The sequence below is a fragment of the Oncorhynchus kisutch genome, unplaced genomic scaffold, assembly GCF_002021735.2.
Source record: "Oncorhynchus kisutch isolate 150728-3 unplaced genomic scaffold, Okis_V2 Okis06b-Okis10b_hom, whole genome shotgun sequence".
NCBI classification, from domain to species: Eukaryota; Metazoa; Chordata; class Actinopteri; order Salmoniformes; family Salmonidae; genus Oncorhynchus; species Oncorhynchus kisutch.
In genome coordinates, this window is record NW_022261983.1 from 22168561 (window position 1) to 22195340 (window position 26780).

General features: G+C 44.5%; 2 protein-coding genes across 5 annotated transcripts; one reads left to right on the forward strand and one right to left on the reverse strand.

Annotated features, from left to right (window-relative positions):
- Nucleotides 1-500: 500 nt before the first annotated feature.
- Nucleotides 501-19257, reverse strand: LOC109880419 (zinc finger protein 850). Its single transcript, XM_031814010.1, has 11 exons — nt 18870-19257; nt 18438-18561; nt 16708-18162; nt 14260-14324; nt 13822-14107; nt 9705-10157; nt 6330-7372; nt 5645-5858; nt 5047-5325; nt 3950-4183; nt 501-2654 (listed from the first exon to the last, which is right to left on the reverse strand). Exons 1-11 carry the CDS (start codon nt 18876-18878, stop codon nt 1543-1545), a joined length of 5274 nt encoding a protein of 1757 aa, XP_031669870.1. The 5' UTR covers nt 18879-19257; the 3' UTR covers nt 501-1542.
- On the forward strand, nt 19229-25305 carry LOC109880422 (zinc finger protein 420). 4 transcript variants are annotated; one of them, XM_031814013.1, is made up of 4 exons: nt 19273-19374; nt 19902-19973; nt 20118-21643; nt 22665-25305. In XM_031814013.1, exons 3-4 carry the CDS (start codon nt 20351-20353, stop codon nt 24567-24569), a joined length of 3198 nt encoding a protein of 1065 aa, XP_031669873.1. In that variant the 5' UTR covers nt 19273-19374; nt 19902-19973; nt 20118-20350; the 3' UTR covers nt 24570-25305. The 4 variants fall into 4 exon arrangements, with proteins under 4 accessions (XP_031669874.1, XP_031669872.1, XP_031669873.1 ...); XM_031814014.1 differs by having other exon boundaries at nt 19229-19338; nt 19902-21643; XM_031814012.1 differs by lacking the exon at nt 19902-19973 and having other exon boundaries at nt 19238-19338; nt 19974-21643.
- The last annotated feature ends 1475 nt before the right edge of the window (nt 25306-26780 follow it).

Genomic DNA, 26780 nt, shown 5'->3' on the forward strand with positions numbered 1-26780 from the left:
GTTGTCAGCAACGTAGCGCTGGTTAAAGGCGCAGTCTGCAGTTCAAACTGGCCTTAAATGTTGTCAGCAACGTAGCGCTGGTTAAAGGAGCAGTCTGCAGTTCAAACTAGAGGTCGGCCGGTTAATTAGGGCCAATTTCATGTTTTCATAACAAATCGATAATCAGCATTTTTGGAGGCCGATTATGGCCGTGATTACATTCAATTCCATGAGGAGACTGAGTGGCAGGCTGACCACCTGTTACGCGAGTGCAGTAGGAGCCAAGGTAAGTTGCTAGCTAGCATTAAACTTATCTTATAAAAAAAACAATCAATCTCCACATAATCACTAGTTAACTACACATGGTTGATGATATAGGCTAGGTTAACTAGTTAACTAGGTTAACTAGCTTGTCCTGCGTTGCATATAATCAATGCCGTGCCTGTTAATTTATCATCGAATCACAGCCTACTTCGCCAAACATGGGATGATTTAACAAAAGCACAATCGTTGCACGAATGTACCCAACCATAAACATCAATGCCTTTAATAAAATCAATACACAGAAGTATATATTTTTAAACCTTCATATTTAGTTAAAATAAATTAATGTTAGCAGGCAATATTAACTAGGGATATGGTGTCACTTCTCTTGCGTTCATTGCACGCAGAGTCAGGGTATATGCAACCGAGTGGGCCGCCTGGCTCGTTGCCAACTAATTTGTCAGAATTTTACATAATTATGACAGAACATTGAAGGTTGTGTAATGTAACAGCAATATTTAGACTTAGGGTTGCCACCCGTTTGATAAAATACGAAACGGTTTCGTATTTCACTGAAAGAATAAACATGTTGTTTTCTACCTGATAGTTTCTGGATTTGTTAATGACCAAAGGCTCGTATTTCTGTGTTTATTATATTATAATGAAGTCTATGATCTGATATTTGATAGAGCAGTCTGACTGAGAGGTGGTAGGAGGCAGCAGGCTCGTAGGCATTCATTCAAGCTTTACTGCTTTTTACCAGCAGCTCTTAGCAATGCTTGAACCACAGAGCTGTTTATGACTTCAAGCCAATCAACTCCTGAGATTAGGCTGGCAATACTCAAGTGCCTATTAGAACATCCAATAGTCAAAGGTATATGAAATACAAATGGTATAGAGGGAAATAGTCAACACGTCATAATTCCTATAACTGGGAATATTGAAGAACTGGGAATGTTGAACCACCAGCTTTCATATGTTCTCATGTTCTGAGCAAGAAACTTAAACGTTAGCTTTCTTACATGGCACATATTGCACTTTTACTTTCTTCTCCAACACTGTGTTTTTGCGTTATTTAAACCAAATTGAACATGTTTCACTATTTATTTGAGACTAAATAGATTTTATTGATGTATTATATTAAGTTAAAATAAGTGTTCATTCAGCATCGTTGTAATTGTCATTATTACAAATATTACCACACTCATATATATATATAAAAATCGTCCGATTAATCGGTATCGGCTTGTTTTGGTCCTCCAATAATTGTATCGCCGTTGAAAATGGAAGATTTCCCATTTAAAGGTGCCAGTACTGCCAGTGAGGTCTCTCCAGATCGCTCTCAACTCTAGGTAGGCCTAGAGGTATGGGTCTCTCCAGATCACTCTCAACTCTAGGTAGGCCTAGAGGTATGGGTCTCTCCAGATCACTCTCAACTCTAGGTAGGCCTAGAGGTATGGGTCTCTCCAGATCACTCTCAACTCTAGGTAGGCCTAGAGGTATGGGTCTCTCCAGATCACTCTCAACTCTAGGTAGGCCTAGAGGCATGGGTCTCTCCAGATCACTCTCAACTCTAGGTAGGACTAGAGGCATGGGTCTCTCCACTCTGGGTAGAGGCATGGGTCTCTCTACTCTAGGAGCTGGCCTGGGCCTTCCCGTCCTGGGTGATTGGTTCGGTATGTCCGCGCTGGACGACTGCTTAGGCCTGCCTAGCTGGCGGGTCGGTCCGATGGGCTTGGGAGCGTGGGTCCTCTGGTGCTGCCGGAGCCCCTGTAGATAGTAGAAACTCTTCCCGCACTCCTCACACTGATGGGGCTTCTCTCCCGTGTGGACTCTGAGGTGAACCTTGAGGTCAAATTCTCTGAAGTAACTCTTCCCACAGACAGAGCAGAGGTGGCTCTTCTGTCCGGTGTGCATACGGAAGTGACATGTAAGTTGGGACTGTTGCTTGAATCTCTTTCCGCACTCGGGGCAAAGGTGAGGTCTCTCTCCCCGGTGAGCGCTCTCGTGCTTCTTCAGCCCTTCTTCTGTGATGAAGCCCTTCCCACACTCAGTGCATTGGTAAGGCCTCTCCCCAGTGTGCATTCGCATGTGGATCTTAACGTAGTAATTACTGCGGAACCTCTTGCCACAGTCAGGGCAGGGGAAAGGCTTCTTGTTGTTGTGAGCCAACCGGTGTTCTTCCAACTGTGCCTTCTCAGAGAACTGCTCCCCACACAGCGAGCAGAAGAAAGAGGCCTTCTCTCCGCTGTCCTGAGACGTCATGTGTTTCTGCGCTGGCGGTAGATCTGGACAGTTGAAGTTCTCCTGAGCTGCTGATGCGGCGACGGTGTGATTCCCCTGGTGGTGTTCAGGACCTCTTGATGTAGAGGGACCTAACCCACCAGCGGACAACAAACTGGGGTTCCCGTCTGCAGGGACGATAAAAGGTTGACATTTAGGTTGTGGCACCAAACCGGACCCCTATTCCCTATATCAGGGCTCTCCAACCCTGTTCCCAGAGAGATACCCTCCTGTAGGTTTTAACTCCAACCCTGTTCCCGGAGAGATACCCTCCTGTAGGTTTTAAATCCAACCCTGTTCCTGGGTAAAAGCTGCAGGAGGGTAGCTCTCCAAGAACATGGTTGGAGTTAAAACCTACAGGAAGGTAGCTCTCCAGGAACAGGGTTGGAGTGAAAACCTACAGGAAGGTAGCTCTCCAAGAACATGGTTGGAGTGAAAACCTACAGGAAGGTAGCTCTCCAAGAACATGGTTGGAGTGAAAACCTACAGGAAGGTAGCTCTCCAGGAACAGGGTTGGAGTGAAAACCTACAGGAAGGTAGCTCTCCAGGAACAGGGTTGGAGATAAAACCTACAGGAGGGTGTCTCTCCAGGAACAGAGTTGGAGTTGTACCTTCAGTACAGTGCCTTCAGTACAGTGTCTTCAGTACAGTGCCTTCAGGAAGTATTCACACCACCCCAACATCAACATACAGTACAGTGCCTTCAGTACAGTGCCTTCTGGAAGTATTCACACCCCCTTCGACTTTTCCCACATGTTGTTGTGTTACTGCCTGAATTTAAAATGGAGACACGTGAGATGTTGTGTGACTGGCCTACACACAACACCCCATGATGTCAGAGTAATGACGTCATGTTTTTAGAAGTTCTTATAAATTCATTAAAAATGAAAAGCTGAAATGTCTTGAGTCAGTGAAGTGTTCAGTCCCTTTGTTATGCAAGACTAAATCAGTTCAGGAGTAAAAATGTGCTTTAACAAGTCCCATAATACATTGCATGGACTCCCTCTGTTTGCAATAATAGTGTTTAACATGATTTTTGAAGGACTACCTCATCTCTGTACCTCACACATACAATTATCTGTAAGGTCCCTCAGTCGAGCAGTGAATTTCAACCACAGATTCAACCACAAAGACCAGGGAGGTTTTCCAATGCCTCGCAAAGAAGGGCCCCTATTGGTTGATGGGTAAACATCAAAAAGCAGACACTGAATATCCCTTTGAGCAGGGTGAAGTTATGAATTACACTTTGAATTTTTTGTGTGTTTTTTTTAGTATTTTGTGTTTTTAATTAACCATAAAAAGAAAAGAAAAATTAAACCCATTTCAATCCCACCTTGTAACACAATGTTGGAAAAAGGTCAAGGGGTTTGAATCCTTTCTGGAGACACTGAACGTGGACCACAACATCAGCATCCGCTCTCACCTCTGTGTGTTTTCATGTGTGTTTTCAGGTTTCCTGGCTGAGTGAAACCCTTTCCGCACAGGGAGCAACAGTACGGTTTCTCCCCGGTGTGGATTCTCACGTGCAACTTCAGCTTGGACGCGTCGGATAGTTCTTTGCCACAGGTCGGACATCGGTGAGTCCTCTTCCCTCTCCCTCGCCTCTGTCCTGTAGTTGGACCTGCTGTCTCACCAGAGAACACACCCAGACTCTCCTCTGGAACAAACACACAGTCTATCTCAAACGGGACCCTATTTTTTTAACCTTTATTTAACTAGGCAAGTCAGTTAAGAACAAATTCTTATTTTCAATGACGGCCTAGGAACAGTGGGTTAACTGGTCTAGGAACAGTGGGTTAACTGGCCTAGGTACAGTGGGTTAACTGGCCTAGGAACAGTGGGTTAACTGCCTGTTCAGGGGCAGAACGACAGATTTGTACCTTGTCAGCTCGGGGATTTGAACTTGCAACCTTTCGGTTACTAGTCCAACTCTCTAACCACTAGGCTACCCTGCCGCCCCAGGGTGCACTACCTTTGACAAGAGCCTATGGGCCCCTAGTGTGCACTACGTAGGGAATAGGGTGCCATAGGGCCCTGGTCTAAAGTAGTGCACTACAGAGGGAATAGGGTGCCATAGGGCCCTGGTCTAAAGTAGTGCACTACGTAGGGAATAGGGTGCCATTTGAGGCACAACCTACTCACAGTGAATTCACTAGTAGCCCGTCAGAAAGGCTATATAATAGTGCTACAGTCATGACGTAAGACGTTGTGCGTCTCCATCACAGGCTCTCTTACCGGCGTGCTCCTCCTGATGTCTCCGCAGCAGCTCTCTTACCATCTACTGTATCTTGCCTATGCCGCTCTGTACCATCACTCACTCATATATCTTTATGTACATATTCTTTATCCCCTTACACTTGTGTGTATAAGGTGGTAGTTTTGGAATTGTTAGCTAGATTACTTGTTGGTTATTACTGTCATTGTCGGAACTAGAAGCACAAGCATTTCGCTACACTCGCATTAACATCTGCTAACCATGTGTATGTGACCAATAAAATTTGATTTGATTTGATTTGTTACCCGCGTGCTCCTCCTGATGTCTCTGCAGCAGCTCCTGGTTGTCGAACGGCGTTCCACACACGTAGCAGTTGTAATCTAGATGTGTCTGCAGGTGTAGCAACAGCTCATATTCCCGGGGGAATCCCTCTCCACATTTAAAGCAGCGACGGTTGTTAAACCTCTTGGCTTTCGGTCGCTTCTGTTTGCCTTCTTTGATGCTGGTCTTCCGTTTGACCGGTTGTTTCTTCTGGTGTTTTCTCTGTGGTCCTGATGCAGAGGGACCACCGCCACCGGTCTTGGCTGTGTGACCAAAGAGAATGGGTTTAAAGGTCAAATACATTGTCCGTCGCCCCAAATGGCACGCTATATTCCCTATTTAGGGCACTACCTTTTGAACAGAGCCCTATATAGGGGACAGGATGCAATTTATAACGCAGCCAAAGTAACAGGCTATAGTTGAATGATGTTCTGTTGACAGGGTGCCATTTTAAAACCTATCCAAATTACCAGGCTATATAGTTGAATGATGTTCTGTTGACAGGGTGCCATTTTAAAACACATCCAAATTACCAGGCTATATTGTTGAATGATGTTCTGTTGACATTCTACCTCCACTTACCAAGACGAAGAGCAGGTTTCCAACTGGCGTCGTCTTCTTCAGAATTACCCGAACCATCAACGTTCACCTCTTCTTCTTCCTCCTCCTCCTCTTCCTCCTCTTCTTCTTCAGCTCTGGCCTTCAACCGAGGTGTTTGACTGAACGCCTTGCTGCCATGGCTTGGATCAGGACCCTGGGCCTCTATAGCTTTGGGTCTGGATTGGTCACCAGGATCCTACAATGAAAACACAAGTCATTCTTGGTTAACAGTCAGTAGTAACATAATGTTTGTTGTGGGGTTTCCCAGGGCAACGTTCAACCTCGGCTGCCTTTCTGTTCCTTGTCAAACAGGAAGTGGAGATTTTGAGTGGCGGTTGGCTAAATCAAATCAAAGGTATTTATATAGCCCTTCGTACATCAGCTGATGTCTCAAAGTGCTGGACAGAAACCCAGCCTAAAACCCCAAACAGCAAACAATGCAGGTGTAGAAGCACGGTGGCTAGGAAAAACTCCCTAGAAAGGACTCCCTAAAACTCCCTATAAATCTATGCCTAACTTTAACCTAACCCCTATCCATTCTAACCATAAACCCAAACCAATTCCATAAACGTCTAGATTTTAAAGTGACCCCCCCCCCCCCCCCCCCCCCCCCCAAGACAAAACCTGAAAGCGACAGCATCAGCTCACAGCAAACCAAAGCACATACCTTTCTGATGAGGGATGTAGGAAGACCACTTCCTCCACTGCCGTAGCGAGGACCTGTGGGGATGGGTGGGGTTGGTTCCACTATAGGCTTCCCAGGGTGCAACTGCTGCATGTGTGACCGGATGCCTGCTCTGTACCTGTAGCTCTTGCCACACTCGTGGCACTGGTAGGGCTTCTCTCCAGAGTGGACTCTGAGATGCACCCGGAGGTCGAACTCTCTGGCAAAACTCTTCCCACACAGGAAGCAGAGATGGCTCCTCTCTCCGGTGTGGATCTTGAAGTGACAGGTCAACTGGGATTGTTGTTTGAAACACTTGCCACACGCAGGGCATCGGTACGGTCTCTCTCCTCGGTGAGCGCTCTCGTGCTTCTTGAGCCCCTCCGCTGACAGGAAGGTCTTATCACACTGGGCGCAGTGGTAAGAGATCTTCCCACTGTGGATCTTCCGGTGGATCTTGATGTAACTCTTGCTGGAGAATCTCTTCCCACAGTCTGGACAGGGGTAAGGTTTCTCTGGTTTCTCATGGGAGTGGGCGATCATCAGGTGATCATCCAGAAGGCCTTTCTGAGAGAACTCTGCCCCGCAGAGAGGGCACTGCGGATTAGACTGGTTCTCTACAGTGTGAGTTCTCATGTGTATCTGTAGAGTTGATGGAGTTTGGCATTCCTCTCCTATTGGCTTAGCTGTGTGGTTGTCATGGTATTGGTCAGGGACTCCTATTGGTTTAGCTTTGCGGTTGTCATGGTATTGGTCCAGGACTCCTATTGGCTTAGCTGTGTGGTTGTCATGGTATTGGTCAGGGACTCCTATTGGTTTAGCTGTGCGGTTGTCATGGTATTGGTCCAGAACTCCTATTGGCTTAGCTGTGTGGTTGTGATGGTATTGGTCCGGGACACCTATTGGCTTAGCTGTGTGGTTGTCATGGTATTGGTCCAGAACGCCTATTGGCTTAGCTGTGTGGTTGTCATGGTATTGGTCTGGGACACCTATTGTAGGAAGCCTCTCCACGATGTCAGGCCAGAAACTGGGATTCCTGACTTCTCCTGCATGGGAGAAGATAGTGTTAGTTCATGTTAAGTCTAAACAGACAATGACTGGGGTCAGGACAATACCAGTATCACCCTACTCAGATAATGACTGGGGTCAGGGCAATACCAGTATCACCCTACTCAGATAATGACTGGGGTCAGGACAATACCAGTATCACCCTACTCAGATAATGACTGGGGTCAGGACGATATTTATTAATTATTCACACTTCTTTAGTCACACCTTCTGTCTGACACCTCTTCTCTTTAGTCACACCTTCTGCCCACACTGACACCTCTTTAGTCACACCTTCTGCCTGACACCTCTTTAGTCACACCTTCTGTCTGACACCTCTTCTCTTTAGCCACACCTTCTGCCTGACACCTCTTTAGTCACACCTTCTGCCTGACACCTCTTTAGTCACACCTTCTGCCTGACACCTCTTTAGTCACACCTTCTGCCTGACACCTCTTTAGTCACACCTTCTGTCTGACACCTCTTCTCTTTAGTCACACCTTCTGCCTGACACCTCTTTAGTCACACCTTCTGCCTGACACCTCTTTAGTCACACCTTATGCCTGACACCTCTTTAGTCACACCTTCTGCCTGACACCTCTTTAGTCACACCTTCTGCCTGACACCTCTTTAGTCACACCTTCTGCCTGACACCTCTTTAGTCACACCTTCTGCCTGACACCTCTTTAGTCACACCTTCTGTCTGACACCTCTTCTCTTTAGTCACACCTTCTGCCTGACACCTCTTTAGCCACACCTTCTGTCTGACACCTCTTTAGTCACACCTTCTGCCTGACACCTCTTTAGTCACACCTTCTGCCTGACACCTTTTTAGCCACACCTTCTGTCTGACACCTCTTTAGCCACACCTTCTGTCTGACACCTCTTTAGCCACACCTTCTGCCTGACACCTCTTTAGTCACACCTTCTGCCTGACACCTCTTTAGTCACACCTTCTGCCTGACACCTCTTTAGTCACACCTTCTGCCTGACACCTCTTTAGTCACACCTTCTGCCTGACACCTCTTTAGTCACACCTTCTGCCTGACACCTCTTTAGTCACACCTTCTGCCTGACACCTCTTTAGTCACACCTTCTGCCTGACACCTCTTTAGTCACACCTTCTGCCTGACACCTCTTTAGTCACACCTTCAGTCTGACACCTCTTCTCTTTAGTCACACCTTCTGCCTGACACCTCTTTAGCCACACCTTCTTTCTGACACCTCTTTAGCCACACATTCTGTCTGACACCTCTTTAGCCACACCTTCTGCCTGACACCTCTTTAGCCACACCTTCTGTCTGACACCTCTTTAGTCACACCTTCTGCCTGACACCTCTTTAGTCACACCTTCTGCCTGACACCTCTTTAGTCACACCTTCTGCCTGACACCTCTTCTCTTTAGTCACACCTTCTGCCCACACTGACACCTCTTTAGTCACACCTTCTGCCTGACACCTCTTTAGTCACACCTTCTGCCTGACACCTCTTTAGTCACACCTTGTGCCTGACACCTCTTTAGTCACACCTTCTGCCTGACACCTCTTTAGTCACACCTTCTGTCTGACACCTCTTCTCTTTAGTCACACCTTCTGCCTGACACCTCTTTAGCCACACCTTCTGTCTGACACCTCTTTAGTCACACCTTCTGCCTGACACCTCTTTAGTCACACCTTCTGCCTGACACCTTTTTAGCCACACCTTCTGCCTGACACCTTTTTAGCCACACCTTCTGTCTGACACCTCTTTAGCCACACCTTCTGTCTGACACCTCTTTAGCCACACCTTCTGCCTGACACCTCTTTAGTCACACCTTCTGCCTGACACCTCTTTAGTCACACCTTCTGCCTGACACCTCTTTAGCCACACCTTCTGTCTGACACCTCTTTAGTCACACCTTCTGCCTGACACCTCTTTAGTCACACCTTCTGCCTGACACCTCTTTAGCCACACCTTCTGTCTGACACCTCTTTAGCCACACCTTCTGTCTGACACCTCTTTAGCCACACCTTCTGTCTGACACCTCTTTAGCCACACCTTCTGCCTGACACCTCTTTAGCCACACCTTCTGTCTGACACCTCTTTAGTCAAACCTTCTGTCTGACACCTCTTCTCTTTAGTCACATCTTCTGTCTGACACCTTTATTCCACTAGGCAAATCAATTTCCAGAGTTGGGTCAACTGGGCAGATGTACGACTTCCCACCTTTTAAAGAGGACAAAGATATTTCCAGAGTTGGGTCAACTGGTCAGATGTACGACTTCTCACCTTTTAAAGAGGACAAAGATATTTCCAAAGTTCGGTCAACTGGGCAGATGTACGACTTCTCACCTTTGTGCACACTCTGGTGTATTTTCAGGTTTCCTTTCTGAGCGAATCTCTTCCCGCACACAGAGCACTGGAAAGGCTTCTCTCCCGTGTGTATCCGCTCGTGCATCATCAGTTTATGTGCATCGGATGCTTCGTATCCACACGTTGAGCAGCGGTGAACCTTCTTGGTTTTGAACATGGTCGTTCCATCTATATGAATGGTCTGGTGTAAGAGCATGTCGTAGACGCGGGAGAATCCCTCTCCACATTTAAAGCAGCGGTGGGTCATCTTGGCTTTCTTCTGCTTCGGATTCTTTTCCTTCTTCGGTTTCTCTTTTTTCTTCGGTTGCTTTTGTTCTGGACTCTTCTTCCGTTTGGTCGCCCGTGTCTTCTCTTTCTCCTGGTGTTGTCGTTCCACCGCTCCTGGTGTTGAGGTAGTTCCCTCACTACCGTGGCAGGAATTAGGACTCATTCCTGTGGAGAGAAGAGAGTTCAGTGGGTCAGTATGGGTAGAGTTCCCTCACTACCGTGGCAGGAACTAGGACTCATTCCTGTGGAGAGAAGAGAGTTCAGTGGGTCAGTATGGGTAGAGTTCCCTCACTACCGTGGCAGGAGGTAGGACTCATCAGTATGGGTAGAGTTCCCTCACTACCGTGGCATGAGGTAGGACTAATCAGTACGGGTAGAGTTCCCTCACTACCGTGGCAGGAGGTAGGACTCATCGGTATGAGTAGAGTTCCCTCACTACCGTGGCAGGAGGTAGGACTCATCAGTATGGGTAGAGTTCCCTCCCTACCGTGGCAGGAGGTAGGACTCATCAGTATGGGTAGAGTTCCCTCCCTACCGTGGCAGGAGGTAGGACTCATCAGTATGGGTAGAGTTCCCCTCTACCGTGGCAGGAGGTAGGACTCATCAGTATGAGTAGAGTTCCCTAACTACCGTGGCAGGAGGTAGGACTCATCAGTATGAGTAGAGTTCCCTAACTACCGTGGCAGGAGGTAGGACTCATCAGTATGAGTAGAGTTCCCTAACTACTGTGGCAGGAGGTAGGACTCATCAGTATGAGTAGAGTTCCCTCCCTACCGTGGCAGGAGGTAGGACTCATCAGTATGGGTAGAGTTCCCTCCCTACCGTGGCAGGAGGTAGGACTCATCAGTATGGGTAGAGTTCCCTCACTACCGTGGCAGGAGGTAGGACTCATCAGTATGGGTAGAGTTCCCTCCCTACCGTGGCAGGAGGTAGGACTCATCAGTATGGGTAGAGTTCCCTCCCTACTGTGGCAGGAGGTAGGACTCATCAGTATGAGTAGAGTTCCCTAACTACCGTGGCAGGAGGTAGGACTCATTACACTACCGTGGCAGGAAGTAGGACTCATCAGTATGGGTAGAGTTCCCTCACTACCGTGGCAGGAGGCAGGACTCATCAGTCTGGGTAGAGTTCCCTCACTACCGTGGCAGGAGGTAGGACTCATCAGTATGGGTAGAGTTCCCTCACTACCGTGGCAGGAGGCAGGACTCATCAGTACGAGTAGAGTTCCCTCCCTACCGTGGCAGGAGGCAGGACTCATCAGTCTGGGTAGAGTTCCCTCACTACCGTGGCAGGAGGTAGGACTCATCAGTATGGGTAGAGTTCCCTAACTACCGTGGCATGTAGCGTACATGCTAATGTGTGAAAACAGTGACCACGCATTCCCTATAAAGGGGATAGGGTGCCATTTGGGATGAACATGTTCTTTAACTCACCTTTCTGTCATCACTTGTAAACAGGATATGTTTACATATCTTACATTACTCATCTAATATGTATCTACTGTATTCTATTCTACTGTACTCTATCCTACTGTATCCTATTCTACTGTATCCTATTCTACTGTATTCTATTCTACTGTATTCTATTCTACTGTATCCTATCCTACTGTATCTTAGTCTATGTATTACTCATCTCATATGTATCTACTGTATTCTATCCTATCCTACTGTATCTTAGTCTATGTATTACTCATCTAATATGTATCTACTGTATTCTATCCTACTGTATCCTATTCTACTGTATCCTATTCTACTGTATTCTATTCTATGTATTACTCATCTCATATGTATCTACTGTATTCTATTCTACTGTATCCTATTCTACTGTATCTTAGTCTATGTATTACTCATCTCATATGTATCTACTGTATTCTATTCTACTGTATTCTATTCTACTGTATTCTATTCTACTGTATCTTAGTCTATGTATTACTCATCTCATATGTATATACTGTATTCTATCCTACTGTATTCTATCCTATTCTACTGTATCTTAGTCTATGTATTACTCATATCATATGTATCTACTGTATTCTATCCTACTGTATCCTATTCTACTGTATCTTAGTCTATGTATTACTCATCTCATATGTATCTACTGTATTATATCCTACTGTATTCTATTCTACTGTATTCTATTCTACTGTATTCTATTCTACTGTATCTTAGTCTATGCATTACTCATCTCATATGTATCTACTGTATCCTATTCTACTGTATCTTAGTCTATGTATTACTCATCTCATATGTATCTACTGTATTCTATCCTATCCTACTGTATCTTAGTCTATGTATTACTCATCTCATATGTATCTACTGTATTCTATCCTATCCTACTGTATCTTAGTCTATGTATTACTCATCTCATATGTATCTACTGTATTCTATCCTATCCTACTGTATCTTAGTCTATGTATTTCTCATCTCATATGTATCTACTGTATTCTATCCTATCCTACTGTATCTTAGTCTATGTATTACTCATCTCATATGTATCTACTGTATTCTATCCTATCCTACTGTATCTTAGTCTATGTATTACTCATCTCATATGTATCTACTGTATTCTATCCTATCCTACTGTATCTTAGTCTATACATTACTCATCTAATATGTATATACTGTATTCTATACTATTCTACTTTATTCTATACTATTCTACTGTATTCTATTCTACTGTCTTAGTCTATGCATTACTCATCTCATATGTATATACTGTATCCTATTCTACTGTATCTTAGTCTATGCATTACTCATCTCATATGTATATACTGTATTCTATTCTACTGTATATTAGTCTATGCCGCTCTGACATTGCTCGTCCATATATATATATATTCTTAATTCCATTCCTTTAGATTGTGTTAGATATGACTTGTTATATACTACTGCACTGTTGGGAGCTAGAAACACAAGCATTTCACTACACCTGCAGTAACATCTGCTAACCGTGTGTATGTGACCAATAACATCTGATAACCCTGTGTATGTGACCAATAACATCTGCTAACCCTGTGTATGTGACCAATAACATATTCTAACCATGTGTATGTGACCAATAACATCTGCTAACTGTGTGTATGTGACCAATAACATCTGCTAACTGTGTGTATGTGACCAATAACATCTGCTAACCGTGTGTATGTGACCAATAACATCTGCTAACCTTGTGTATGTGACCAATAACATCTGCTAACCATGTGTATGTGACCAATAACATCTGCTAACCATGTGTATGTGACCAATAACATCTGCTAACTGTGTGTATGTGACCAATAACATCTGATAACCGTGTGTATGTGACCAATAACATCTGATAACCCTGTGTATGTGACCAATAACATCTGCTAACCCTGTGTATGTGACCAATAACATCTGATAACCCTGTGTATGTGACCAATAACATCTGCTAACCCTGTGTATGTGACCAATAACATCTGCTAACCCTGTGTATGTGACCAATAACATATTCTAACCATGTGTATGTGACCAATAACATCTGCTAACCGTGTGTATGTGACCAATAACATCTGCTAACCTTGTGTATGTGACCAATAACATCTGCTAACTGTGTGTATGTGACCAATAACATCTGATAACCATGTGTATGTGACCAATAACATCTGCTAACCGTGTGTATGTGACCAATAACATCTGCTAACCATGTGTATGTGACCAATAACATCTGCTAACTGTGTGTATGTGACCAATAACATCTGATAACCATGTGTATGTGACCAATAACATCTGCTAACCGTGTGTATGTGACCAATAACATCTGCTAACCACGTGTATGTGACCAATAACATGTGATTTGACTTTGACTTTACCAAGATGAGGAGTATCCCAGGAAGCTTGTTCTACTACAGAATTCAACAGATCACCAACTTCCTCTTCCTCCCCTTCCTCCTCCTCTTCTTCATCTTCACCCTCTTCTTCCTCTTCCACCTCCCACTCTTCTTCTTCTTCCTCCTCTTCTTCTTCATCCTCTTCCTCCTCTTCTTCTTCCTCCTCCTCTTCAATATGAATGTTCATCCCAGGTGTTTGAGTGATGTCCTCCTCATGTCTTTGGTCAGGGCCCAGAGACTCGGTCGACCTCGATTGACCCCCAGGATCCTAGAAGAAAGACGGGACTGTTTCTAGTAAAGTTACCATGGAAACCATGTTGGAACAAAAACTGGTTCAATAGAACAGTGAAATCTATAATAATAATGTTTATAATGGTAACAATATCTCCTATTACAATGTTTGTTATTATTGTCTCCCACCTTGTTGATGTTTGATGTAGGGGGACTTCCTCCTTCACTACCAGAGTCACGGACAGGACTCTCACCTGTAGAGAGAGGTTGGTATTATGGGTTATAATGAGACTACCAGGACTCCTGTAGAGAGAGGTTGGTATTATGGGTTATAATGAGACTACCAGAGTCATGGACAGGACTCTCACCTGTAGAGAGAGGTTGGTATTATGGGTTATAATGAGACTACCAGGACTCTCTCCTGTAGAGAGAGGTTGGTATTATGGGTTATAATGAGACTACCAGGACTCCTGTAGAGATAGGTTGGTATTATGGGTTATAATGAGACTACCAGGACTCCTGTAGAGAGAGGTTGGTATTATGGGTTATAATGAGACTACCAGGACTCCTGTAGAGAGAGGTTGGTATTATGGGTTATAATGAGACTACCATGACTCCTGTAGAGAGAGGTTGGTATTATGGGTTATAATGAGACTACCATGACTCCTGTAGAGAGAGGTTGGTATTATGGGTTATAATGAGACTACCATGACTCCTGTAGAGAGAGGTTGGTATTATGGGTTATAATGAGACTACCAGAGTCATGGACAGGACTCTCTCCTGTAGGGAGAGGTTGGTATTATGGGTTATAATGAGACTACCAGGACTCCTGTAGAGATAGGTTGGTATTATGGGTTATAATGAGACTACCAGAGTCATGGACAGGACTCTCACCTGTAGAGAGAGGTTGGTATTATGGGTTATAATGAGACTACCAGGACTCTCTCCTGTAGAGAGAGGTTGGTATTATGGGTTATAATGAGACTACCAGGACTCCTGTAGAGATAGGTTGGTATTATGGGTTATAATGAGACTACCAGGACTCCTGTAGAGAGAGGTTGGTATTATGGGTTATAATGAGACTACCAGGACTCCTGTAGAGAGAGGTTGGTATTATGGGTTATAATGAGACTACCATGACTCCTGTAGAGAGAGGTTGGTATTATGGGTTATAATGAGACTACCAGAGTCATGGACAGGACTCTCTCCTGTAGGGAGAGGTTGGTATTATGGGTTATAATGAGACTACCAGGACTCCTGTAGAGATAGGTTGGTATTATGGGTTATAATGAGACTACCAGGACTCCTGTAGAGAGAGGTTGGTATTATGGGTTATAATGAGACTAACAGGACTCTTGTAGAGAGAGGTTGGTATTATGGGTTAGACCAGGGGTCTGTGTTAGACTCAGGCCCCCTGGGAGGGGGGGGGCATTTCCAGCATTGGGGGGGACCCCTCCCCCGGACACGCCATGTCTATTTCTATGGGCACCAGCACTGTTCATGACACACACCGTTCACACACCTCTTGGTGGTGGAGAGGATTTTGCAGGTTTAAAGTGTATTTCCTGCAGTTCTACACATTTTGTCATCGGGGAGCAGGGAACATTTTGCAGTATTGAAGTCATGTCTAATGTGTATTCATGTGATTTCTGAGTGACTCAAACATGGCATCAAAATCTATGAGCTAAAAAATCGTTAGCTGACATGGGCTAGTTGACCAGGACATTTCAGACCAGTTATAAATATCTCTCTAAGGTCTATAATGACTAACATGACAAGAGGAACTGAACGATGAACTGCCCAGTTTCTACATTGCACCCTGTGCATTCTACTATTACAACTTTCAAGAGTACGTTTAAAGCCGGACTGAGTTCCTTAAAACCACCGGGTTAGATAATGAGTCAGACTATTACTGTGTAACTGGAGAACAGTCAGCGTTCTACCTCCACTTACTATGTTGAACAGAACCCCAGTCAACTAAAGAACAGAGATCTACATCCACTTACTATGTTGAACAGAACCCCAGTCAACTAAAGAACAGAGTTCTGCCTCCACTTACTATGTTGAACAGAACCCCAGTCAACTAAAGAACAGAGTTCTGCCTCCACTTACTATGTTGAACAGAACCCCAGTCAACTAAAGAACAGAGTTCTGCCTCCACTTACTATGTTGAACAGAACCCCAGTCAACTAAAGAACAGAGTTCTACCTCTACTTACTATGTTGAACAGAACCCCAGTCAACTAAAGAACAGAGTTCTGCCTTCACTTACTATGTTGAACAGAACCCCAGTCAACTAAAGAACAGAGTTCTGCCTCCACTTACTATGTTGAACAGAACCCCAGTCAACTAAAGAACAGAGTTCTACCTCTACTTACTATGTTGAACAGAACCCCAGTCAACTAAAGAACAGAGTTCTACCTCTACTTACTATGTTGAACAGAACCCCAGTCAACTAAAGAACAGAGTTCTACCTCCACTCACTATGTTGATCAGAACCCCAGTCAACTAAAGAACACTACCTCTACTTACTATGTTGAACAGAACCCCAGTCAACTAAAGAACAGAGTTCTACCTCCACTTACTATGTTGAACAGAATCCCAGTCAACTAAAGAACAGAGTTCTACCTCTACTTACTATGTTGAACAGAATCCCAGTCAACTTCTTCTCCATCAGAATTAATCAGCCCTCCAACTTCCTCTGCATTATCCGTCGCCCCTTCTCCATCCTCCTCTTCCTTCTCCTCTTCCTCCTCCTCTTCCTTCTCCTCTTCGACTTTAGCCTTCAGCCCCAGTGTTTGACAGAGGTCCTGTAGGTTATCAGATACCATCTGCTGCCCCTGTGATGTGTTCTCCTCCTCAAAGTGGATGGGTTTCTCTGCTTCTGTTGTGTGTGACCTCTGGTGCAATTTCAAACTTATTTTTGTCGCAAAATTCTTCCCACAGTCGGGGCAGGGGTATGGCTTCTTTCCCGTGTGGATTCTCACGTGGATCTGTAGAGACGATGAATTTTTAAAATGTTTCCCACATTCTGAGCAGCAGTGAGACGACGTCTTAGTTTTGTGATTCTCCTGGTGTTGTTCAGGTTCTGCTGCTGATGCAGAGAGACTCTCCTCTACTTTTTTGCTGTGCGATTGCTGGTGTATTTCTTTACAACTTAGCGAGTCCGGTTTCTCTCCTGTGTGTTGCAGCTGGTGTCTTTTCAAGGATGTACAGAAGGTGAACCTTTTGTCACACTCGGAGCAGGCGTACGGCTTCTCTCCAGTGTGCAGTTTCTGGTGTTGTTTAAGATATGCTTTCTGAGTGAAGCCCTTCCTACAGACGGAACAGGAGAAAGGCTTCTCTCCTGTGTGGGAGAGCTGGTGGGCAGTCAGGTTGGCTTTCTGGGTGAAGCACTTGCCACAAACAGAGCAGGAGAAAGGTTTCTCACCAGTGTGCACTAGCATGTGTTGGTTCAAATTTCCCTTTTGGTTGAAGCTCTTCTCACACACGGAACATTTGTAAGACTTCTCCCCGGTGTGTTTCAGCTCATGTGATTTCAAGGTGTGTAGATAAGTATAACTCTTCCCACACACGGAGCAAGAGTGAGGTTTTTCTCCCGTGTGTGTCAGCAGGTGTCTGCGTAGTTTGTAAGCGCTAGAGAACTCTCTTCCACACTCCAGGCAGCAGTTCTTTGCCTGTTCAGGATCTCCCGATATAGAGGGACTGCCCTCCCCATTAGAACAGTGGAACCGCTGGTGTGTCTTCAGATGTTCCTCCCGAGTGAAACTCTTCCCACAGTCAGAACAGAAGCAGGGCCTCTCTCCTGTGTGAGTCAGAAGGTGTCGTTGTAGTTTAGATGGACATGGGAACTCCTTCCCACAGTCCAGGCAGCTGTAGCTCTTCCTGGGTTTGGGACTGGTCTTCTTCTCTCCTGTGTGTGTTGTGTTACGATGTTTTCTTAGATAATGCTGGGTAGGGAACTCCTCTCCACACTCTCTGCAGCTGTGTGTGTTCTTGGCTGTGTGATTGTCCTCCTGTTGTTCAGGTTCTCCTGAGGTAGAACTTGTCCCCTCACTGTCAGAGTGACGGCTGGAACTCTCTCCTGTCTCTCCTGTGGGGATATAGGAAGAGTCTGATCAGGTTTGCTCGAGTGGAAACCAAAGGGGTGTATTCATTAGTGTACACTGAAGCAAACAAAAACAAGTGTTTCTTATAGTCTCTTTCCCTGTTTCGGCCATTAGGCTCCTGGTGAGTACATCCCAGCTTGTAAGTGTTGCACTGTTTTGTTAAAACTGTACATAAACAACACAGTCAGATCATTTAAACATTCAGTCTGCCTCATCCTCCACCTACTAAAGTTAACGAAAATCTCTCAACCCGACTTACCTCTCAATCTTAGAAAGTCACTGAAGTAGTCAAGGCTCCTAGGTACCATCTCTGGGCCGCTGGTTCTCTGGTCACCATGGACACAGTCAGGAACCAGTAGGTTTGGCTGGGGTTCATCAAAATCCTGATTTTAAAATGTACAGTCAGAGATAGGCCTAGAAGATAATGTGATGTCATTGGTTTTGGTTTTGGTCTTAATAACGAACTGACTTGATAAAATAGTCCTTACTACTTGACAAATGTATATCAACTTCTACAAATGACAAGCTAACCTTGAACAAGACATTGACAATGGAGTTTACTAAAGCAGAGCTATGTATTTACATAACTAGCTAACCAGCTATATCTATACCTGCTGTATATATGGCTTTGGGCTCAAGCAAAACATGCTTTAGTTTCAGGGCAACTAGCTAGCTTAAGCTCACTTCTCACCTCATACATTGTGTGAGCCGAAGCGACAACAAAAAAATAGCCGAGAAAACGTGGTTCTCTGGCTGTAACAAGCAATCAGTTCAAATGTTGCTTTGCTAAGAGAAATCACAGCTGTTTTGCAAAAATAGATAGCAGGCTAAGTTAGCATAGCATACTGAGCTAGCTAACGGTCCTTAGCTAGCTAATAATGTTAGCTTAACTTGTCGTTTGTAACTTCACGTCTGTCTGGTTTAATAGTTCCATATCTACGTCACAGGATGGAAATAATCTACGCCAATTATAGGGAAGATATATTTGTAAATAACTACAGCTACAATGCTTTTGAGTAAGGTTTATCTATGCAGGCTAGCTAATGTTGACAGAACCGCCTAGAACTACTGCCGGGGCAGCAGCTAACCCGGAAGTTGATGCCGTCACTGGACGCCATTCCACATAGTTTGGATATGGCCATTCTTTGATTGCGTTAACGGTGAGGGGAGAATGGGGAAATGTTTCAATAAATCAGGTCATTAAAACATTAGGTATTGGCTTTGTCCAAACGGTGTAGTTAGCTAGTTGTTACGGTTGCATAACTGTTAGCTAGGTAACGTTTCATCATCAGACAGCTTCATTTTTAGCTTGGTACTGTTGGCTAGCTAATAGCTCCTGCGAACTAATTTGAAGCTCTGCTCAAACAGAGTCGATGTAGGAGTAAAACGACGATAGTTTTCTATTTGGTAAATAAAGGCAGAGTGACTGTACATATAATCAATGAGTTACTGTTGTACCTAATGTTCGTGTTACACTAGTCAACGTTAGTTCGCTTCAATACAAGCCCTCGTTGTGGGAACCTTGACATTTCATGTATATCTTACAAAAATATTTTTATTGTCATTAATATTTGTTTTATTATATTGTTCTATTAAGTAAAAATGAAATAGTGACAGTTAAAAGTCAACGTTTCACGGACTTGACAAATATAGAATGTCACTATACATAATGCACGCCTGTATAAAATGTTTTTGTTTTACACCATATGTCCTATTTACACAGGTGACCTCACAAGGGATTCCACAGATGACCTCACAAGGGATTCCACAGGTGACCTCACAAGGGATTCCACAGGTGACCTCACAAGGGATTCCACAGATGACCTCACAAGGGATTCCACAGGTGACCTCACAAGAGATTCCACAGGTGAACTCACAAGGGATTCCACAGATGACCTCACAAGGGATTCCACAGGTGACCTCACAAGGGATTCCACAGATAACCTCACAAGGGATTCCACTGTTCTGGTGACAGGACCCTGAAATTGTCTTTGACAGAGACTCATAATGCAGCACTTCCCGAGGCTCCCAGTGTGGAAGGAGATATAGGAGACCTGTGAATACACAGGAGAGAGACACACCTCACACTAGTGACAGCTCCATTCAATAGCAAGTTGTCATTTTTATTTTTACAACAAAAACAAAAAAACATTCTAACTCTGCTGAGACAAAATGAGTTCAGAGAAGGAAGCGTTGATGGATGAAATCGAAAAGAGTTTATGGAATTTAACTGAGGACAATTTACGTTACCTGTGTGAACGTCATGGCAAAGATGGATCTGAAATTAAAGGGATGAATCATCGCTTATTAAGGCGTAAGGTCATGGAGGAAATGTGGGACAATACGGATTCAATGAAATCAGAGGAGCAGGGAATGTCTTGGTTAGTCCAACTGAAAGAGGACATCAGGAGGACACAGGAGGAGGGTAGCAGTGCACTCATGAGTCCCAGCCAATCGGAGGATGTAGACCGCAATGAAGAACACAACAAGGGGGGCAGGGATTGGTTGCCGAGCAATGGACTGACAGCGGAACCCTTGCATCCCAGCCAATGTGATGATGATGCTGTAGACTGCGATGAAGAATGGAATGAAGAGGGAGGAGCTGGGTTGCTTAGCAACACACCAGACCAGAGTAAATTAAAGAGGCACATCAGATCGCACACTGTTGAACAACACACAGTGAATCCCTCAGTGAAACCTCACCACTGCTCAGATTGTGGGAAACAGTTCATTGTCAAATCAAGCCTTAAACATCACCGGCTAGTTTTTCACACAGATCACCCTCACCGCTGTGGTCAATGTAAGAAGAGCTTCATAACTGCAGGAAGGCTAGAATCGCACACAAAAACACGACACCCACCAAGTGATCCTCTGAAGAACCCACACGTGTGCTCTAAATGCGGTAGGGCATTCCCTGTGGCTGCCAGTCTTAAGAGACACCTGAGAACTCATACTGGGGAGAAACCGTACGTCTGCCCCCAGTGTGGAAAGGACTACAGTGACTGTGGAAACTTGAGGAAACACATGAGAAGAACTCACCCAGTAGAGGAGATGGTTGTGGAGAGTTTCGCCACTCAGAGGAGCATCCCTACAGGGAATGTGGAGGAAATGCAGGACAATACGGATTCAATTAAATCGGAGGAGCAGGGAACATCTTGGTCACTCCAACTGAAAGAGGACCTCAAAGGGATACAGGAGAATGGTAGCGTTGTACCCATCAGTCCCAGCCAATCCGATGACGATGGTGCTGATGACGACGATGATGATGACGATGATGCTGTAGACTGCAACGTTAAGGACAGGGATTGGTTGCCTAGCAACGGACTGAAGGCGGAGCCCATGAGTCCCAGCCAATCCGATGACGCTGTAGACTGGGACGAGGAGGACAGGGATTGGATGGCTAGCGATGGGCTGGAGGTGGAGTTGTCTCCAGAGAGACACACACCAGAGCAGAGAGTGAGAGAGGTGAGTACTTAAATTCCTGTTAAACATTATCTTTTAGAAATCAGCATTCTTTTAAAACACAGACCATAAAGTGTTTTAAACCATTTCCCCATTTGTGTTTTTATATTGAAAGTCAACCGTTTTTTAAACCATTTCCCCTGCTTTTTATATTGAAAGTCAACCGTTTTTTAAACCATTTCCCCTGCTTTTTATATTGAAAGTCAACCGTTTTTTAAACCATTTCCCCTGCTTTTTATATTGAAAGTCAACCATTTTTTAAAACAATTCCCCTGCTTTTTATATTGAAAGTCAAGTGTTTTTTCTTCAACATAGTGATCAATAGACATGCAACTACAGTTTTAATTCACATGCATTCCATCAGATGCCAACTGAAGCTATTTGGCTTCAGCAGCCACACAAGTAAATGAGCTTACACTAAAAAAACAAGGTATATTTTACCAAAACGATGCACGGCCAACATATTTATAATGTTTATCATAGAAAGAATGGAGCCAGATACATTTCCTGATGTTTTGCTTTGAAGTTCATCTTTAAGCATTGTAACTGAACTGAAGCACACAGCAGTCAGAGTGGTGGAATGTAATTGGTCAAGACGAGAGAACGAAGAAATTTCATCCGATTGCAGAAGTGCAACTTTAAGCACAAAAAAATGTGTCCGTTTTTTTAAATTCATGATTTGGAGTGAAAGTTTTACAAAAAAAAACGCAAAACGAGATATTTTTTTCTGCGTTTTTATCTTTCCTTTTATGCGTGAAGAACGGCGTTAATGCGACCTCTGCTTGAAGTGTGTTTCAGTTTTCCTTGAATCCTCGTTGATTCCTGGACCTCCTCCTGTAAATGCATTGGAGAAGGTTCTAGGTTATTTCTCTTTATCCTCCAATGTATTTTAAGAAGGATGCCGAGTCGACAGATGAGAGGACTCAAGGAAAGACGGTTGATTTTCTCTGAAAAAATGACTTGACTGGCTGGAGAGTGTTTCCCGCCTTGATTCATTCCATCTCTATTTTTTATGATTTTCTAGGACAAACCTCCCCCGCCCCCCTTTGCCCTCCCAGAGTCCCCGGTAGCGGTCCCCGGTGCCTCTCCCGGTAGCGCCTTATTGTGCGGTCTGAAGAGGGTGTCCGTGCGGCTGGTCGACTGCAGGAAGACACCGGGGCAGAGTAGTCATATAATACACAAGACAACACAGACGGGAGAGAAACCCCACAGCTGGTCTAATGCTGAACAACACAAAACCCTCTCAGGAGACAGGCCTGGCTCCCATATCTGTGATCACTGTGGGAAGAATTTTGTCACAGCTACAAATCTGAAAACACATTTACCGTGTCTGTCTGGAGAGAAACCTTACATGTGCTCTGAATGCGGAAAGAGATTCACGCAGGCCGGCTGTCTTAAGAGACACCTGAGAACTCATACTGGGGAGAAACCGTACGTCTGTCCTATGTGTGGGAAGGCTTGTACTGATTCTGGAAACTTAAAGAGACACATCAGAAAAACTCACCCAGGAGAGGAGGTCATTGTGAAGAGACTTGCCTATCAGAAGAGCGTTCGTAATGCTAAAGAATACAAACAAGCCCACTCCGGAGATGGCTCTCATATCTGTGATCACTGTGGTAAGAATTTTACCACAGCAAGAAGTCTAAAACTACACATACAGTCCCTGCAGAGAAGGAGAGAGAACTTGACTGCAGAGAAAGCTCATGTGTGCTCTGAATGTGGAAAGGGCTTCCATCAGGCTGGAAGTCTTAAGAGACACCTGAGAACTCATACTGGGGAGAAACCGTACGTCTGCCATCATTGTGGGAAGGCTTGCAGTGATTCTGGAAACTTACAGAAACACATCAAAAGTCACATGGGTAAACAACACACAGTGAAACCTTACCTCTGCTCTGAATGTGGGAAACAGTTCATTGGAAAACAAAGCCTTGAACATCACCGGGAGGTTTTTCACACAGATCACCCTCACCGCTGTGGTCAATGTAAGAAGAGCTTCATAACTGCAGCAAGATTGGAATCGCACATAAAAACACGACACCCGCCAAGTGATCCTCTGAAGAATCCACACGTGTGCTTGGAATGCGGAAGGGGATTCCCTGTGGCCGCCAGTCTTAAAAGACACCTGAGAATCCATACTGGGGAGAAACCGTACTCCTGCCCTCAGTGTGGAAACAGTTACAATGATCGTGGAAATTTAAAGAAACACATCAGAACTCACACAGAAGAGAAACCCTACCACTGCTCGGTGTGTGGGATGAAGTTTCGTCATACAAAAACGTTACAACGGCATCACCAGGAGAACCACAAGGGGGAGACACTGGGTCCCATCCACAGACACCAAGACCCTCTTCCATGCCCCCACTGCGGGGAGGAGTTCTCATCCAAGGCTCTTCTGAAGGATCATCTACGGACCCACTCTAGCCGGGTTCACTGCTCCCGATGCGACAAGACCTTCTCCACTAAAAGTAACTTACTGGTTCATCAGCGGATACACACTGGAGAGAGGCCTTACCTTTGCCCTCAGTGTGGGAAGAGTTTTTCTCTGGCAGGGAGTTTAAAACTTCATCTCCGGATTCATGCAGGTGAGAAACCTTACTGCTGTACTTACTGTGACAAGAGATTCACAAGTAAGAGTCACTGCAATCTTCATCTGCGAATCCACACTGGAGAGAAGCCGTACCAATGCCCTGACTGCGGGAGGTGTTTCGCTGACGGGAATGTCCTGAAAAACCACAGGCGGACCCACACAGGAGAGAAACCGTTCCAGTGCCGCTTGTGTGATAAAGCCTTCGCCCAGTTGAGCAGTCTGAAGAAACATCAGGAGACACACAGGCAAACTCAGCCTGTCTCTGTCCCAAGACTCCCTAATCCCTACCCACCACCCAATCAGCATGTCCCTTATCCCTACCCATCACAGATTCAATGGTAACCTGGTTTACACCTTACCAAGTTGTCCGGTGTCCTGTTACCTAGTGACCTATCTGTTACCTGGTGACCTATCTGTTACCTGGTGACCTATCTGTTACCTGGTGACCTATCTGTTACCTGGTGACCTATCTGTTACCTGGTGACCTATCTGTTACCTGGTGACCTATCTGTTACCTGGTGACCTATCTGTTACCTGGTGACCTATCTGTTACCTGGTAACCTATCTGTTACCTGGTAACCTATCTGTTACCAGGTCCCAGATAGGAAGGATGCATTTCTAACGTATTGGGACAGGATCCTAGACTCAGTCTGTCCCAAAACCCAACCTACTCATGCACTCAGTGAATGGTAAGCTTGCTTAAACCTGTCCAATCCCTTGTAGATAACTAGATGGAAATGAATTGAAGGATCCATTTTCTTTTCTTTTGTTATGATTTTATTGAGGCAGGTTTGCAGTCAGGCCAACTAACCTAAGGCCAGTCTCCTGGGTTGGAGACGGTGAGTAGAGAGATGTGTGGCACATGCAGTCATTGAGGATTGCTATGCTGTATATAGAGCTTGGAATAGAATGGTATTTTGTCCATCTGTCTCAAAATAATGATTTTGATCAAAGTTCATATTTTATCTCCAGAGTTTTTTGTATTCACAGTTGATATTTGGATATGTTGTTCATTTTTAAAAAGTGTTTAAAAATCATGGCCGAACCTCAACTGGTGGAAATAAAATGGTGACAAGGATATGTTGTTGGGGTAATTATTTTTCTAATTCTTTGAGTAGTTAGTTTTATGCATAAATAAGGGTCCTAGGCAGGGGTCAAAGTTAGCCGGTGTGCTCTGGTACCGCGACCTGGAAAATAAATAGTGGGGGTACACCGTACCGGTAAAATGTGAACCAATCACAATCATTTCTAAGAAATGCCAAGAAAATTACACCATTATTTAACAATACCGCATGTCAGCTGCATGAAAATGAGTGATTTGACTTGAAAACTGGCAGTAAAACCCTCAAAATTGCATTGTAATTCCGCGAGAACACTAAAATGTTGCCGAAGCGGCACGTACAACAGTGGATGCATCAATTCAGGCGACAGGTGTCCTGGGCCTAATGACCACAACTGATTAACTCTTTATATTCTTCAAATTGTGGCTGTTTGGATGCTGGAATTCTTTTGTGAAAATCAAATTTTATTTATCACTTGTGCCGAATACAACTTGACAGTGAAATGCTTTAATTACAAACCTTTCCCAACGATGCAGAGTTTAAAAAATAAATAACATAGTAACAAGGAATAATAGATAAGCTACAGTTTATACAGGCAGTACTAGATCAATGTGGAGCTATATACAGGCAGTACCAGATCAATGTGGAGCTATATACAGGCAGTACTAGATCAATATACAGGCAGTACTAGATCAATGTGGAGCTATATACAGGGAGTACCCGACCAATGTGGAGCTATATACAGGCAGTACCAGATCAATGTGGAGCTATATACAGGCAGTACCAGATCAATGTGGAGCTATATACAGGCAGTACCAGATCAATGTGGAGCTATATACAGGGAGTACCAGATCAATGTGGAGCTATATACAGGCAGTACCAGTACCAGATCAATGTGGAGCTATATACAGGCAGTACTAGATCAATATACAGGCAGTACTAGATCAATGTGGAGCTATATACAGGCAGTACTAGATCAATATACAGGCAGTATTAGATCAATGTGGAGCTATATACAGGCAGTACCAGATCAATGTGGAGCTATATACAGGCAGTACTAGATCAATATACAGGCAGTACTAGATCAATGTGGAGCTATATACAGGCAGTACTAGATCAATGTGGAGCTATATACAGGCAGTACCAGATCAATGTGGAGCTATATACAGGCAGTACCAGATCAATATACAGGGAGTACTAGATCAATGTGGAGCTATATACAGGCAGTACTAGATCAATGTGGAGCTATATACAGGCAGTACCAGATCAATGTGGAGCTATATACAGGCAGTACCAGATCAATGTGGAGCTATATACAGGCAGTACTAGATCAATGTGGAGCTATATACAGGCAGTACTAGATCAATGTGGAGCTATATACAGGCAGTACCAGATCAATATACAGGCAGTACCAGATCAATGTGGAGCTATATACAGGCAGTACTAGATCAATGTGGAGCTATATACAGGCAGTACCAGATCAATATACAGG

What these genes read in the sequence shown, in the direction of transcription:
- LOC109880419 (XM_031814010.1), bottom strand. An exon ending in CTGGGATTCTGTTCAACATA is followed by an intron (nt 14,325 to 16,707) that starts GTAAGTAGAGGT and finishes CTCTCTCTACAG; the next exon opens with GTGAGAGTCCTGTCCGTGAC. An exon ending in ACATCAGGAGGAGCACGCGG is followed by an intron (nt 4,184 to 5,046) that starts GTAACAAATCAA and finishes TGTTTGTTCCAG; the next exon opens with AGGAGAGTCTGGGTGTGTTC.
- LOC109880422 (XM_031814014.1), top strand. Translation starts at nt 20,351, where the DNA reads ATGAGTTCAGAGAAGGAAGCGTTGATGGATGAAATCGAAAAGAGTTTA. An exon ending in CAGAGCAGAGAGTGAGAGAG is followed by an intron (nt 21,644 to 22,664) that starts GTGAGTACTTAA and finishes ATGATTTTCTAG; the next exon opens with GACAAACCTCCCCCGCCCCC.